The following is a 17,713-nucleotide window of genomic DNA, read 5'->3' on the forward strand; positions in this document are numbered from 1 at the left end:
GCACAAAGCAGCCAGGCTTCTGTCTGGCCCTTGAGATGTGTACCCAGACCTTAATGAAGGGTGGGGTTTTCCTTATTCCAATAAATAGATTTTGTTTGGAAAGGTGAGGGCCAGAAAGAGAGAATGTATTTTCACAGTCCTAAATAAAAGGCTATTTATGCCTAATACATTGGCAGAATTATTCCAGAGTAATTTGTCCACGAGAAAACATGATCCCTGTGTCACTGCCAAGGTCAGAGAGACCTATGGTGATCTGCAAAGTTCAGGTCACCCAAGTTAAATCTGCCCAGGGGCTGACTTAGCTCACGCACCACATTTTTTCCGAGATTAATAAAAGCAAACATCTTCTATAGATGAAGGCAGGGCTAAAACTGTGGTCAGCTCTCTCCCTGGAGCCAAGGTCTCCTGCTTTTCCGTTCTCCTTTCCAGGTTGTTCCTTTCATTTCCTTTCCATTCTTCTCTTTTCCTGGCGTTTACAGGATGCTTAGAAAAGTCTGTCTTTTCCTTTATGAGGCAACTGATGCCTATAAAACCTTCCTTGATATCTGCATGGACAGGAAGGACACGGGGACATTGCTGGTGTTTGACCCGGCGTTGGTGTGGCCCTGTACATCAGCTGAGAGGCACATCCTGAAAGCTGAGGTGAAAGAGATGGGGTGCACAGCAGAAATTCATTCCTGGGAGGGTACCACCTGAACAGGGTGTTTGACAGTCAGGAAGGTGAAGCTGGTGGCTGTGTGGGCACTGCAAGGCTGCCTCAGGAGGAGATTGATGGGCAGGTGAGAGTCCCCTTCCACCACTGGTGGGTGGAAGGGGTGAGACAAGGTCCTCAGCCCTTTCTACAAGGATGTGGTTGTTTCATCAGAAAAGCTAGATTCTCCTTCCTTGTGGTCTATACCTGCCTTGGGGGAAGCTGATGCCTGTGGTTTCAGCCTGCTAGAACCTGAGGTTTTCTCTAGCTTCCTTTGCTACTCATTCATGTCATTTGAAGTGCATCAAATTACTGAAAGCTTTTACAGTTTTTGCTTTCTACACGCTTCTACTGCTGTTGCTCTTAGTGATAATGACAAATGCTGTAAGTTGAAAAAGAAACCAGAAATAATTTTGGCTTACGTTGTGAAGGATGTAAGCATTTTGTTTAGTTTTTCTTAAGATATGGATGGCTTTTTGCTATGACCCAGCTTTGCTTTGAGATTTCTGTGGGATTTTGGTTAAACACTCTTATGGAGTCAAAGAGATGAGCTGGATATGGCTGAGTTAACTCCTTCCTATCCTTCTTCACTCTTGCAGCTGGCACTGATGCCATGAGATGTAGCGACATAAATAATAATCAAATTCTGGGGTGCACCAGAAGCTTGTCCTTTGCCTCCTATCAATTTGCCTATTCAAGGCAATTCTAGGCAGGTAATATGTAGGAATAAGTAGTGATGGAAGATGAAAGAGGAAAAAAAAAAAGGGTGAACATGCACCTGAAGGTGATATTCAGGGAAAGTTTTTAAGTGTCCAGAACTGACTTTTCTTTTACCTTCATTGTGTGTTTTGGATTCTAAGATCTGTTTGTTCCTGGATGATTTGCATCTGGATTTGTTGTTTGTTTTAATTCGGAAAAACCCCCGCACCTTAAACCATAACTGCACTGTAAATCAAACATCAAAACACCAGAAGCTGTGATAGAAAGTCGTAGGAAGCCAAAAACACAGCAGTGTCATGAATACATGAAGTTAGAGCCTAAGGGGACATGCTAACTTAGTAGGGCTGAAGTTCCTGAAGGGACTGTCACTGCCTGCCCCCAGGTAGGGACCATCAGGGCACCTCAGGACCTGAGCCCAGTGTCCCCTGGCCAACCACAAGGAGCAGGTCGAGACCACCCCCCATCACTGCTATTTCTCTGAAGGGCTCTCAGAGCCCTCTGAATTTTCAGGCTCTTGTGTGGTTCCCACCAACCACCTGGATGCACCCCCCAGTGCCACCCTAAACCCAAGGAACATTTAGGGGGAACGTGTTTGCAGCAGAAGAAGAGTCAGTGGCCTGGTCACCACAGTAGTCATTGCTTGATCCTTCTCATCCTGCAGAGCCACAGAATCTGGGCAGAGCAGAGGGCAGCAGGAGCTGTGTGAGTGGCAGCAGTGTTCCTTTTTGCTGTCACCATGCCTTCACATTATTTTCCTACTGTTTTTTCCTCCTGTGCCTTTCTTAAGTGCCACCTCATCACAGCAGATTTGCTTTTTGAGCTGGGAGAGGAGCAGTAGTAGAAGAAAATTTTATGTGAGCTTGGCTCTGCCAAATTTACTCCTTTTGGTTTCTCATCCCCTTCCCAAGGAGCAGCCTCCCACTGTTGTCACAGACACTCCACAGGAACCACCTTTTGCTGGAGGAACAGGAGCTGGATAGCAAGGAGCAGTGGGGAAAAACATTAATTCTGTGTATGCCCTTCCCATGAAAGGTCTGGCAGAGGGATGCGTGTTTTATAATTCAGGTGTTTTTCCTGAGTTCATTGCATGCATGGTAACATAAAGTTTTGTCTTTGGGGCTGCTTTTGAGCATCCCAGAGAGAGCTAGGACAGGATGAGGAGAGGAAATTCATGCTGCAGTCCAAATGCCATCCATTCAGTTCACAGTTGCAAATGTTTCTTATAGTTCCTTAGAAAACAGGAGTATAATTGTTTTGGATCCAATTCTTGTCTTGTTCATATGAAGCCCAGGCACTGGAAGATTCACAAGTGCCTGACATTCTGACCCTCTCTGCCCAGTAATTTAAGCCAGCAGGCATGTGGACCTCAAAGACAACTTGTGGAAGTTGAGGTTCTTCTGGGTGGACTTGGCCAACCCTCTTCCCTTCCCTCTTCTCCACAGCTGTGAGACACAGGGTCATGCAGTGGGAATCATCAGGTTGCCTCACAAAGGTTTTTGGAGTAATACTCCATAAAAAAACCTAAATTATCTTCCTCTTGCTTTAAGTATGAAGAAATAATTAATTTGTGTCATGGGTTTAAAGCCAGATGTTTTTTCACTAGCTGCCCAGCTGGGAGGGTTCAGTGGCTGGGATTTGCTGGAGCAAGTGGGTCTTTATAAGGCTGTATGATGTGATGGTTGGTTTTTAGCAATGGTCGTGGTTACTGTCAAAAGAGGAAAGAGAGATGAGGTGGGGGTATTTTATTCTCATCACTTTTGGAGCTGCCTTTTGCACTTGCAAAGTGACAATATATGTCACTGTATGTGGGGGAATAGATTATGTGATGCAGCCATGGCATGCAAAGTGAAGTTCAGTGTTCATTTTCTTTCATTTGTGTCTTGGTTTTTATTGTCAGATGATGTAACTGGTGGACTAGGAACTGGGAAAATTTTTTTGCTTTGATGCTACTTTAAAGTGGATGGCAGTAGAAGAAAATACATTATGTATCCCCAAGAACTTTTTTACTTGACACAAACCACGTGGCAACTTCCAATGGGAAATATCTCATGTGGGTTTGGTAGGTCATGAATCCTGACTTGCCTGAGCTGCAGTTAGACTGTCCCTCTCCTGTTCATTATGACTCTGGTGGCACAGGGCATCCAGCTCTGCAAAAGAGGATTTGGGACAAATCCTGAACTATAGCTCCTGCAGTGCAAACTGCAGCTTGGGCCAGCACTGATTGGTCTTGGGTTGGCCCAAAGCAAAATGCTTCTGTTTGGTTCAACAGTCCCAAATATTTTGGTTTGTCTTGCCCAACATTTTTTTTTTTTTTTTAAACTATTTTCAATAGAACAATGTCATTTTGAATCATTTGGACAATGTCAAGGTTCTGGCACATATTTTCTGTTGTAAAACTGGAAATCTACAGTGTCTTCTCCTCTGATGCAGGCATGTAGGCAGGGCCCAAGGCAATTTAGCTGTGTTTAGGGAAGGAAGCCTACTTAAATGCTCCACATAATAAACTGTTTCTACAGATAACGCGTCCCTTAGTTTATACATAATATGCTTCTGATCTTTGCTTTGAGCCTCTTGTAGCTGCTTGTGCTCAGTCCAAGAGTCAAGTGTCTTAGGAGCTGGATAAACACAAAGACAGAGCCAGTTGTTAAGGAGCTGTAGAGATTTACAAAAGTTGACCTCATGGCCCTTTGGGGCATTAGTTGGGCACATTTCCCCCATGGCAGAGCTGTCCTGTGCTCCTGCTGCTTCTTGTGCTCCTGCTTGACAAGGAAGTAATGGATGGAATCCTGTGGTGGATTTACCCGTGTCTCAGTCGTGTGTAGTTGGCTTTTCATGGAGAATGCAACTGGTGGGACTAGTTCTCCTGATGAGGTTGGAGAGGATAGGTTTCATAAAAAAGACCTGTATTTGAACAGAGGAGAGGATGACTGAAAATTAGCTTTTCCCAAGAAGTCATAGAGTAATCATGGTGGCTTTTAGGTTAGGGGGAAAAAACTCCTCGACTTTTAAAGCTTTTTACCATTCTTGGTTAAAGCAGGATGTTTTTCTGTTTAACCAGATACTTTTCTGTAGAGTATTTGCTTCCAACTGCTCAAAGTAAACTTCTGTTGCTGGCAGCAGAAAGTTGTTTGCTTCCCATACAATGAATTGCTTTCTTTTTACTATTTCATTTGGTGATGCACAGCTCCAGAAATATGGCCCAACTTACTCATAATAATGTACTTTTCTGAACCTCATTAAGAAGTGCTACCTGGTGAAAGAGGTTTCCTTCACTTCAGCTATAAAAAGCTGCCAAAGAAATGAAAATGAGTGTGTTTTCCCCACTTTTTGTCAATGCTGTTTTTACTCTTTGCATAGACAACTGATTTGCTCGTTGCTTGCATGAAGGGAATTCAAATCAAAAAAAGATGGTTGAGTTCCTAGAAAAAGGTGCTCTTGTCTCTGAAGAACGAAGTACAATGATTCAAGAAAAAACTTCAAAAGTTTGTGAAATGCCACAGTGTAATTTATACTTTTCCAGGTTTCACTATCTGTGAATATTTGTGTAGGATATTTTTGCAACTGTGTCCTTTAGTATCTTGTAAATATGGATACTCTCCGTGACTGACAACTTCCCACTGTTTATGTCATGATCTGAATCCTTGCATAAACATGCACTGCATCTCCTTAAGAGATGTGTGCACACCCAGACACGTGGTATTTGTTCCTTCCTAATGCTCATTTTCAACATTGTTGTTCCTCATTAACTTTTTATTAAGTATATTTGAGGAGGCTTTCTCCTGAAGGAATATGAAAAAAAAAAAATGTCCCTCATCTACACCAGTTTTCAAATTCACAAGCAAAGCTACAGCATCATAGTAAATTATTTTTTGGGTGTTCTGTAGGCCACTCAGTGTGCTGAGGTGATTGCCAGTGACCTCAGGAGCTCCAGGGCTGGGTGCTTCCTCACATCTGGCAAACCACGGATCCAAAATAACAGAAAATGCTTTTCCCAATAAAGAAATTCCATGGTTATTTTATGTTTTCTGAAGTACTTTTTTTTGGTAGTCCCATTCTCAGCCTGTGTGCTTTGCTTGGGCATTGGCAGATTGAGAGCCATCAGTGAGTCAATGTTACATATGCAATATATGCATGTGTGTTTAAATTTTAAAGTGATGTCTTTTGGGGAAATATTCTAAACTTAATGGGCTTTTAATGTTAAAATTTCAGTTTCTCCTCAATGGATAGGTACAGCTTGGTTTAGCAGCTGGGCACATACCCACAGACTGTGTCAATGCCTTCCAGCTCTCTCCTGGCATACCTGAGCACTCAGCCCCTGTGCTTTTCAGCTGGCCTCTTTAACACCTTGCTGGAAGGAGGAATGATTCTTCCTGAGCAGTGGACTTGTCCTTCGGTACTTGTGGCCACAAATGATAGCTGCACTGACTCACATCAGAGTCATTTGGGTGAGACTTCTGCTCACCACATTCCTGTGCCAAATTGGAGCTGGTTGTGTCTGAAACAAATTGAAAAATATATACATATAAAGAATTTCCATGTTCTTTGATTGCCTAAGACTGTTCAAAGCTGGTGGTCTGAAATGATGATGCTTGTTGTATTTCCTGTGAACAGTATTCCCTTTTCTGCTTCACAGAAAATCTTGTTGCATCTGTGGACGTGGTTATTTTTTGAGAATTAATTATTTTGTACCTTGTAGGAAAATGTCACACTTAAGCCTGGTTTGTTCCACAAAAAGTTGTCATGGTGGATGTGTAGGTATCCAACAAACTGGAGTTTTGTTTCTGTCAGGGGTAACATAGGTAAAGCTATGGAAATTACAGTAGTTACTCTGAATTGGTATATGACACAGAAGAAAGGTTGAGAAAAGCAATTTTGCCACGTACAATCTCTCTAGTACATTATGTTGCTTGAAGCTAATGTATCTTCCTTTCCACTTACCTGGAAAGGTTCCTGAAGAGTTTTTGGTTCTTGGAATATTTAAAAGAGAAAGGAACCAACAGAGCTGGAGATGGACAGTGAACAGTTAAATATTTGGCTTTGGCAGTTTAGAATTTCTCATGCTACCAGAAGCAGGAATTTGAGGAACTTGTATCTAAATGCTTGCAAAAAAAATATGATAGAACTAGGAAAAAAAAATACACTGCTGAAAAGACCATGAACTTTGGGCCAGCATGTTAGATGTTTCAGTTCATAGCACTGAATACATTATAAATCTAGTACATAAGTCAACAGGTTTTGTCCTAACTCAGTGTATATTTAAATTATATTAGTTCATGAAATAGAAAAGTAAATGCAAATTGTGAAATTCTTCTAGGAGGCAGAAGCTGTTTTTAACAGGAGACATTTGGACACATACAAATACGTTGAACATAAGGAGCTTTTAGTCAGTCCACTGAAAAGTTGCTTCAGGCCTTTCCTAGGGCTTCTGTGTGCATATCTTCCACATTTTCTCCTGTGAACTCCTTAAAGCAGTGTATTTAGATTCCTATGTAAAACTGGACTGTATAAGCTGGATGTGTTCATCCTAGTGTTTGGTATACCTCAGCAAAGCTGGTGCCCTGCTCTTCTAGACCCAAAAGCTCTCTCAGAAGTCCTGTCAGTGGAATGGGACTTTTTAGGATAATCTGGTTTTCTTTGATATAGAAAATACTTGTACTTCAAATGCAGACTTGATAGTAGGACAGGGCTATGTGAGTTAGAAATAACCTATTATATCTGGTGAAGGTACTTTTAGTAAAGCTGTATTTGGAACTTTGATATTGAGGTTAAAATCATTTGAGGATGTTCGTCTAAAGAGCTCCATGCAGAGGCAATTTTTTGGATTTTGTAGTCAAGCAAAAGGCTGGAGTTTTTAGGACATCTGAATTTCCCATCCTTTCAGAAACCTCCATGACATGGGATTGGGAATATTTATGTCATATCTGGGCAGCCTAGATAGTTGAGGTTTGAGGGTAGATTTGGGAGCTGTGGTGGCTGAAAGTCGCCCAGCTGTGCCACACTGACAGACTTTCCAGTGTTGCGGGGTGATGACATTTAACTGGAGTTTGGTGTGGGAATGAGGGAGGCTTTGAATCGCCAGCAAGCTCCTGCCACAACCATGGCTGCTGAAGGCAAGTGCCTATGCCAAGTTGCTCTCCAGAAGCACCTATTTTGTCAACAAAGGTTTATAACATATCACCCAGGACAAAGAGAGCATTACCCACTTGAGGGGCTGCTGTAAAGTCGCTTGCCCTTTGCTGCTTCTGCCTGTGATTTTTGGGGGAGTGGGAGGGGAAGAGAAGTCGTAAGGAGCGGTGACAGTGGAGAGGGGAGCGCAGTGAGAGGAGCCCCTGCTGGCATGGCCAGTCCAAGCCATTCAGCAGGGCTGAATACGATAAATGCTGCTTTATCCCTTCTTGAATGGAACAAGATAGCACAGCCTGAATGCCTGGGTGTGCTTAAATAGGCAACTCTGGGATGCTGGAGTTGAGGGCGCTTGAAATCGGAGCTCCCCAACAGCCAGGGAGCTGCCACAGGTCACCTGCCTCACTCCGTGGGGACTGGCCCGGGTCTGGCAAGAAATCGTCCACGGACGAATTGTACTACAAATTCCTTTCTCTGTTGGTTGGCCTCTTTCACTAGACCATGGCCTATAAAAAATTGTGTAAAAACAATTCCTAAATATTATTTGAAAGGGCAAACGGCCACGCTGAAAGGTTTGACAGTTTGACATATAGCGCCTGGTTCTGCTCGCCAGGGAACGGGCGTGCAGAGTCTGGGCTCTCCTTCTGCTCCTTACAGGCTCTGCATTTGCTTTTTTTTTTTTTTTTAAATAGCATCTAGTTGCTGTGCAGAGTTGCTGCGCTCCCAGCAATTTGACAGGCAACGAGTCTGCTTCAGTGATCTTAAATCCTTTTAGACTAATTTGCGAGCGAGCAGAAAAACAGCTAGCACCTTCGGATCCAGCACTCAAAACCAGGGAATCAGGTATTGCCAATTAAAGTGCCATTTCCAACCATCATATCAAGGCAGATTACTCGCAGCTCCTCTGATAATGTCACGCCATGCCTAAAGAGAAAGTGAGAGTTTCTCCATGGACAAAGGATCTGCATGGACCAAGCTGATCGGGGCGGAGGGAGCACGGTGGGGATCATGCACACAGCCATGCATGTGTGCAGCATAAAGGCGAACGCTGCGCCCGCTTTGACCCCAGATAGCCATGGGCCATTCTGAAGAGCCTGTGGCCCCTCACTCACTGGCCTACTAGTTAATTGCCACACGGACTTGGTGACACATGGGCAGATAATATGACATTTTCGGTTTCTGTCACTAGCAAACGCCACGGCGTTGCTTGCACTAGTTGCTAAGAAGCTGTCAGAAACCATTAGCAGCTGGCTAAAGTTGCCCTGTGGCATTTCCTCATGGCATCAGCAAAACAAGCATAAATCACCCAGCGGAGCCTCCCGCTATACTAATGAGGCTGTAAGCTTGTTTATGGACTAGCATCATTTCTATGATTATTTCCACCTTTTCAGTTCGCCTTCATTTGGCGGCAGGAGAAGTCAACTTCAGGAGCAGAGTTGCCACCGACATTTTACAAATGCAGTTCGTAGCTGCTACCGTGTGGCTGGTCAGTGCTGCTTCGAGTTTGTTTAGTGATATTTAAAAGGAGGAAAAGGGGAGGAGGGGGGAAGAAAAGGAGGGGGAAATCTCTGGAGACCTCACAGAGGTGAGTGTATCGAGTTGCAAAGTAGATGGAAATACTAAAATCCACAATTGACCATTTAGACTTCTCTCTGTGGTTTCGGTCTTTACGGGATCAATTTTCCATTTAAAAAAAGTGGAAGAGGTTAAACAATTTACAGAAGTCTACTGAAGCATTTGCTCTGAGGATAGCCGGACGCTTTCTTATCCTCTCCTTGCTTTTCACTTTCTCTAACTTGTGTCGGTCGAGGCCAGGGTTTATTGTTTTAGGCTTTTCTGAACATACACCAGTATTTACACTGGATTGAAAGCATTTGCTTCCAATGAAAATCTTGTCTTAGATTACAGCCCAGCAGTGTAATTTCCCTCCCAGATGGGAGTAAAGTAGCAGTATTTGCCTAAAAACAGTAGGAAGAACAAACTGTGCATTAAGCCAAGGCTGTTTTTGGCTTGAGCTAATGATGTAACAGAAACCTTTTATTTGGGATAGGTCACTGCCCGGGATTGAAGGAGGTGATCTGGCTTGCGCTTGAAAGGTTTCTCCATTGTATCTACATAAGTCTTCACTTAAAAAATCCTGTTCCTAATGCTTCTGCTTTCATACAGCAGAAATAAACAGGAAAGGTTCTGGGGAGTGTTATAGGTGGAATGCAGAAAGCTTTTCCTCCCCTAATGGAGGATATAATTCAGGTGCCCTGGAGGCATGCTTTCAGGAATTCTCTTGCCCGAGGTAATGGGAAGCTAAGGCTGCTTGAAGGCCTTGATTATCTATTGATGCACAAAGCTGGAAAAAAAGTCATCTCCCTTGGATTATAGTAGATATTTCCATAAATTATCAATGAGTCCTCCTCCCGTCAGGCATGAGGCAATGCCTGCTAAATTAATCTGAAGGGGGTTTGAAATGAGTATATTTTTAAAAAAATGGGGTGGGGGGAAGAGGGTGGGTGGACGATGGCAGGGAGGTGGTGAAAGGCAGTGTCATTAGGTTAGAAGCTTTTCATTTTTAATCAATGAATGCGTAATACTTTTCTTTTCCTTGTTTGCCTCTTGCAGACAGAAAGTAGATTAGCCCGTGGAATTTTAAATGCTGTTGAGTTGTTTCCTTTGCTCATGTTTCTTTTATGAATTATTATTTTATATGGTGAATTGCTTCTCTGTATAAAAGCCCTTTTTTACATACTGGGCTTTCAAAGAATTTGTTGGATATCTAATTTCTTCATAAAAATCTTCTGTTTGTCTGTAACTACCCAAGGTTACAGTTTCATTAAAGACACAGGCCAAGTCATAAGGACAATTATAAATTTGCCACAGTCAGTAACATGCTAAGAATATAACACTAATAATAGCTTTTTTTTTTTTTTTTTTTTTTTTTGTGTGTGCTGAAAGCTGTTTAACAAATCATGACAGTCCGCATCCCTTTTTTAAAATCTATTTTATTTTTGTCCCTAACCGAGATAGTTTGTATTCATCCAAATTGAGATTATTTTCTTCATCATTCTTGCCTGGGGGTGCAAAAAACACTTGGCTAATAACCTCACAACTCCATGTTGCTACAAATACAGTGCCTTTGGAAGCCAGGATATGTTGTTCAGTCCACATGCATTCAATGCAAAGACTTATCTGCTCTGTGGGCTTGTTTATAAACTGCTTTCAGTGTTTGCAACAAAAATTGCATGCCAACTGCTATGCAAACTGCTAGGCACTGCAACTTTTGTTTTCCCTTGTCCACTAAGCCATCATCCCAGACCCAAGTGGGCTGTGGCACAGGGGCATCCTCCCACAGACGTGTTGCCACTGTGATGGGAACTGTCTGAGACCTTCTCTGCACTGAGGAAACTCATTCTGGATCAGTGGTTGTTTCAGAGAAGCAGACACCTATTGCAAATATGGCACACTGGCACGAAGCAGGGTGTTAATTCCTAATGGTTTATGTCAAACTGGGGCCTGCTTATCCCCCTCTGATTTTTTTCTGGCTGGGGATGGGAAGAGGGGACCCAGTTAGCTACCTGCCTCCCATCAAAGAATCAGGGGAAGTCCAACAGCTTTAAGTTAAAAGACTTAACATAAGCAATGCCTCAATCATATTGGTTTTTTTCTGAATTTGCTGAGGGAATATGATGTTGCAAGGGAGCTGCATTCACCCCACTTTTCACACCCCAGGGCGGGATGAGGCACCCAGCTTCACACACGTCATGGTCCCCATCCCAGAACACCACTGATATTTTCCTAATTGTCAGCTCAGCCAAAGTAGCTGATTGGGATGAATCTTTGGGAAGTGACCTGGTGTGAAGAAGAGCCAGCATTTCCACCTTTGCAAGCTGGATGCTTGCAAATATTTTTTTATAATTTGTAAGCACTTTTTGTTCTGGGTTACAATGGCGGAGATGGCCACACTGTCCTTCAAGATAAACCAGCATGGGGCCAACACATTTCTGAGCCCCTCCCTCTCCCCATGTCTCTCCCCCCCCTTCCCCCATCCCCTCAACCCCTGGTGAATTACGGTGTTAAAGAATTTATACCTCATTTAAATATTCATGCAGTTTATACCCAAAGCCAGGCTTCGGCTGAAGTATATAAAGGTAGCATAAGTCAAAATTTGATTCACTATATTTACAGGTGACGGCTTGGACAACAGTGTAGCTTCCCCCAGCACAGGTGATGATGATGATCCAGATAAGGACAAAAAGCGACATAAAAAGCGTGGCATCTTTCCCAAAGTAGCCACAAATATCATGAGGGCATGGCTGTTCCAGCATCTAACAGTAAGTGAACTCTAGATCACATATGCAAAATAAAACATGGATAATGTCATAGTTGTAGTAGTCATAGAAAGCAAAAAAAATACGTATGATGTTGCTGCCAGGCAGTAGAGGGACTTTTCCGAGCAGAGTTGTTGTTGTTGCCTCATTTGCTAGATGCCAGGGGAAGAGCACAGAGCATATGTCTTTATGGTATGGGGCTTTTTTGTGTGTGTGTGTGTGTGTGTGTGTTGTTTTTAGATTTGTTTGTTTGTCTGAGATGCAGTTGTTAACAGGACATCGATGTCAAATGTGATTTTTACATAAAGTTTATATGAATACAACCTTGCAGACCTGTCCTGCTTTGCAGTGGGAATCACTGCTTTGGAGCACAGAGCAGCATTTGGCCCCTGGGTTCTGTGCTCCAGAGAATTGCAGAAAACAATTGGGGAGATTAAAAAACAAAGCCAAAAGCAAACAAAGACCTTATTCAGATGTTTGTCAGAGATCATCAGAAGCTTCATGATGAAAGGTTTGAATGTATCTGGTTTAATAGCAAAGTATAATTTTTTTCTTTGAGATGTTCTCATTCCCAGAGTGTAAGTTACCCCTGTATTTAATGTTAGGAAGTGGTGGGGGTATACACTGTTATTTCTATTACCACAGCTACCTGTATGGGGTTTTTTTATTCCTGGGATTAGAAATCAAAGCTCTGTACAGGTGTGTGGGGTTAAGCTGGATGCTGGAGTTGCTTTCAAGGCTTTATAATATGTACCACACCTTCTAACATCAGCATTTAGAAAAGTGTTTCTAATGCCATTCTCCTCCATTAAATGGTGGTGATCTGTCACTGGGTTTTTATCCACTGTGGGGATCTGGGCTGTGGTTTTGCCACGAGAATAAGGGTCGGGCAAGGGCTGCTGGTGTCTGCAGGTGAAGAAGGGCTCCTGCCTCTAGCCCCAGTAGCTGACTCTTCCCTCTGCCTGTAGCTAGGGTCAGGATGAAACTAGAAGCTGGCCAGCTTGCCCAGCCCCAGTGGGAGCTGTGCCAGGGGTGTACTCATAAAGCAGAGGAAGCACTCCTGCACATCACCCCTCCATCCCCTGCTGAGCCAAGAAACCAGATACCTGCCATGACTCTTGTCAGCACGGGATCAGGCAGGGAATCCTGTCCTGTGCAGTCCCAGCTTGCTATGAATGAACCTTCATGTTGGAGCCCTGCTCCTCAGAGCCCAGAGAGGACCTGAGAAAAAACCTCCAGGTTAATTTTTCTCTCAGCACACTCCATGCCAGCCGTGCCCCAGCTTTGCCAGGTCCTCAGCTCTGTCTGGTGTGTTCAGTGCCATCCTTTCCCAGAGGCTGAGGTCCCTTTGGTGGGTCCTCACCCAGGATGAGTTAACACCTGGCATCTCTGTGCATCCCTGGGAGGTTAAGGACATCCAGGACAGTTTGTGGGTGCTGTGCCAGCAGCAGTGCTCACACCAGCACCTGCTCTATGTTCAGGAACCAGGAGAGGCCCAGGAAGCTCTTCAGTCAGGACAAGGCACACTAGACAACACTGAACAGCTCAGTTCCTGCAGTTTCCAGTGAGGAATTGCAAATTAAGTAGTATAATTTTTTTTTTTTTTTCCTGAAAGTGCCCTGTTGCTGTGTTTGTGCCACTAAATAAAGCATCAATAAATCTGAGCGCAGGAACACAAAGGTCAGTCCTGGCAAATTGTTTGAGCAGTCTTCAGCACACTTTTAGCTGGGTACAGCCCCTCCAAATGCCTTCCTGGGAATATGGCAGAAGGATAAAGGGTGTCTCTAAAAAGCCTCTGTGGTGGGAGCCACCCTGTGTAGAGAATTTAACTGCATGAGCTTGACCTGACCCTGTAGCCAATTCCATGCTTAGTTTCAGGACCAAGAACAGACAGAACAGACCCCCTCACTGTTTCACCTGTGTGAGGTGCAGGGTTTTAGTAGCTTTTCACTCTTCTCCTGTGTGGTAATAGTGTTCAAAAGAGGAGAGTACCCGCTGAGCTTGCTCCAGGCTCCTAGCAGCCCCTGGGAGACAATGTCTGGGCATCTCTTTGTAAGGTGCTCTCTGCTTCTGGAAGACTCAAATACAGAAAGAACCATTCCTTCCAGGACCTATGCAATGCTGCATTTTCTACCTGGTAACACTGAGCTAAAGCTTGCTTTAAAAATCCACCATCCCCTGTGCAGAGCCAGTCCAGCCATGTGAAGCATGCAGGTTTTTTTGCAGGACAGCTTTCTCCTCTCCTGGTAGCATGGTAGATCAAGATTTATCTGATCAATTCAGTAAAACAGAATTGATTTATCCAGTCTGACCTTCTCCAGGAAGCACCTGGAGACACACCCTAGGTAGGAGCTTGGACAGTTTCCTCAAATGAAAACCTGTCTGGAGAACATTGTTGTCTCTTCCAAGTGCTGGAGCACTAGAGCATGTTCACAGGCTTCTTGGGGTGCAAAAGAACTCCAAATATACCCAGGCCCAAATAATGGCTGTGAAAAGAGCTGAGGAGTAGTGGAGGGAGAGACTGAAGGAATTAAAACTCCTGTTCATTACTGAGAGCACCTGGGCTTCATGTCTGCTCTTTCAACATTTCCCAATGGTATTGGTGGTGTCCCCACCTGATGTCCTTGCTTCAGGAGGGAGATCATCATGAGGAAACCAGAGATCCCATACAGTTTGTTTTTGTATTTATTTACCCACTTATTTATCAGTGGATTTGGTCTTTTGTAGGGTGAACACAAGGTCCTCCCTGAAGTGGGAGGTGAGGAAAGACAGAGGGGTGGTTCTGTTCAGGCAGGGGATGTGTCATGACTGATACCTCCCTTGTGCCCCCAGCAGTTTACCTTCCTTCACTTTGCCATCTGAAAAATGACAGAGAAGAAATGAGCAGCAGTTAAATGCAAAATCCAGCACCCCATTGACCACTGGTGCTTCCTAACTGGGGTGTTAGCTGGGAGTCCTCCTGTCCAAAAGCAAATTCTTTTCACAATTTTAATATTAATACACATCAGTGGCATGGAATTAAATGAAATAGACAGTAATTGCTGTGTCTGTCATACTAATGACTATTGGTTGGAAAGACCTAAAATAAATATTGGACAAATACAGTCTTTCAAAAGTGGATAGGTTGGATTAATTCTTTCTATGCAGTTATTCCAACTCCAAGAGCTTCAAGTCTTCCTCTGTGTACTGACTTCATTTCCGAAGGTTTGTTCCCTGGTTCTTGTTTCATGCTCAGGAGGAAATTCAGTTTTTTCTCTCCGGATGCTGAAGTGTTTGGGCAGTAGTTCCCACTCAGTGTCAGGCTCCAGCCCCCCCAGTATTTTGACTGATGTGCAGAACTGAGCTGACACATGCCCAAAGGGTAGGCAAGCACTGTCCTCTGCAGATACAGGCAGCATGCTCTGAAGCTTTTCAGGGATAAATCAGGGGATAAATTTGTCCAAATTGCCTTTTTTTTTTTCCCCTCGTGGAATAATAACAACAAAAACAATCAACTAAAACAATTGCAAAAGTGCTGACTAGACTCACACTCAGGACTTTGCAGGATATTTTTTTAACCATTTGCTGTTCTGATTTAATTTTGCTTAAATATCTGGGTTGGAAGAGTGCTCAGGTGGGCTGTTACCTGGGCAAAATGTAGTTGTGGAGCTTGTTGAAATTTTTCATGGTAGCTTATGATGCCATCTCAAAAATGTGGAGGTTTACAAAATCTATTTTTTAGGGTTTTACTATAAATTTGAGTTGGAAGCTTGCTACTATCTGGAAGGAAAAAAAAAAAGAATAAGAAGAATAATTTGGTGAAGAACTGCTAAAGTTGAGTCAGAATTGGGAAGAGGTTTGTGGAGTGGCACCAGATGAGCATTAAATGCCATGGCAGGGGCTGGATGAGGGACTGGGGCAAACCAGTTCTGTGCTGGTGCTTCACTTCAGAAGGTCACCCTAAGGATAATTTCAGGGTGTGTTGCAGCCCAGAAATGTTTTGCAGGCCTTTTGGATTTCTCAAAATTTTTAAAAAAAATTATTTTAATCAATTAACATTCAGGATTCATCTCTCCCCAAAAATTTTTCAAGCATATCTCCTCACTGTAATGTACATCCCTCAGCAGGGATTGTGAAATAAGGGAAGAGCTTAGGGGAAGGGGAGGGGAATTAAAAAATAATCTTGCTTACAGTTAAATCTGTGTAAATTTAATTGTGGCAACAGAGTGAGTTTCTGCTTCAGCCCATCCTAGGCTTTTGTCTCAGCAATGGTATTATTGGTATAAATTGGTATTTGGAATTGATATAAATACCTTTTTGTTCAAAACTAGGAGGAGGCAGTTTGTGGGATGTCTTTTCAAGTGTTTTTTTCACTCATTGTGAATACTCTGCATCCTTTGAATTCAGCTTAATTTAAAATGTTGGGATTCAAACCTCATTTTGGGGATTATACAATGTAATTGGTTTGTTATATGATGAGTATTTGATGATCTTCACATTCATCATCTAATCAGGCAAAAAAAGCCATAAAATTATAATCCCAGAAGATGTTTAATAACAATTTAAACTATTGAAGGCTTTATTTAAGCACATTAGGGGATTATAAACTACTCCCTTTTAATGGTGCCAAGAGGTAGATTCGAGGACTTCAAACACCTTTTAAAAAACAAATTGCCATGATTTAAAAAAAAAAAGAATGGGCTGAGGATTTCTTTCATGTAAATCCCATAATTTAATCATTATTTTTAACTGCTTTTAAAACAATTTCCTTGAGAGGTTAAATCTTACTGAAGGGGGAAACTGAGTAGAAAGTAAAAGACATGGCTGAAAGATGTTGACTTTAAAATGAAAGGATTTTTTCTGTGTGTATCTGTATTTTTAACCTTTATCGATTACTTGATGCTGTGATATGAAACAAGAAAATTTAAAATAAGCAGTATGCAATCTATTTAGTAAAGCTATTATTTATAAAGGAATTTACTGGAAGTAGATAATTTGCATCTAGGGGAGAAAAACAGTGCCCATGACTTCAAGGATGCTGTTGTGATAGAAAACTTATGCCATTTAATTCTGTAAGGTTGTTTATATATATATATATATACATATATATATTAATATTTTACTGTCTGAAATAAAGTCAGAAAAGTCTTTAAAGTCAAAACAAGTCGATTTCATGTCTTTTCTCATCCCTCCACAATTATGAGATTTTGCCTTGGGAGAAGCATAGGGTTAATTTGGCTGCCTGCCCTTACTCCCATGTGGAATGCTTGCCTGGTTTTGGAAAGGAGTGTAGTGAAAGGGTAGATGGGTACAAATCTAGGGCACTGAAAACATGGAAAGGGGAAAATACTTGGCTAAACCAAGTTTTCTTTGTTCTTCTCTTGAGAGATTTGGAAGCATTAAAAAAAAAATAACACCCCTTCCCTCCTCCTGCCTAAAAAGTGCAACTTACAGTGAGTCTCCATCCTGCACCAACTGGAACTTGCTCTGCAAAATGCCAGAGGGCTCCTGGAGCCCCTTTGCGTAACAGGGGTCAGGTTTCCATATCCTGGACTCGGAATGGGTGGGGGTGTCCTCCCACTTCATCCCAAACACACAAATCTCCTCTTTCACTCGATTTTATTGTGGACAAAGCTGTAAAAAGCTTTCTTCCACATCTGTAACACACTTCTCAGTGCCAGCTGTCCCAAATTCCTGGGAAAAGCCAGGCTTTTTAGCGTGCCTTGAGTCACTCATGCACTGCCATCCCCTTGACTGGGAAGGTGGGAGCCAGGGCTTTTGCTGCTCCTGGCAGCAGAAAGACCTGTCAGAGCATCCAACAAAAACATCTTGCACAGGTGGGGGCAAGTGACCCACAAGGAGGGTCCTCAGCTCCCTTCTG

At 42.9% G+C, this 17,713-nt stretch overlaps 1 protein-coding gene across 4 annotated transcripts in view; it reads left to right on the forward strand.

Annotated features, from left to right (window-relative positions):
* Nucleotides 1-17,713, forward strand: part of MEIS1 (Meis homeobox 1) — a 107,342-nt gene that overhangs the window by 43,964 nt on the left and 45,665 nt on the right. For all 4 annotated transcript variants that reach the window (XM_077781843.1, XM_077781844.1, XM_077781842.1 and 1 more), the window contains exon 8: nt 11,711-11,856. In XM_077781843.1, coding sequence (XP_077637969.1) covers nt 11,711-11,856 — 146 coding nt within the window. The remainder of the gene's footprint in view (nt 1-11,710; nt 11,857-17,713) is intronic.

Source organism: Lonchura striata, chromosome 3 (assembly GCF_046129695.1).
Source record: "Lonchura striata isolate bLonStr1 chromosome 3, bLonStr1.mat, whole genome shotgun sequence".
NCBI lineage: Eukaryota > Metazoa > Chordata > Aves > Passeriformes > Estrildidae > Lonchura > Lonchura striata.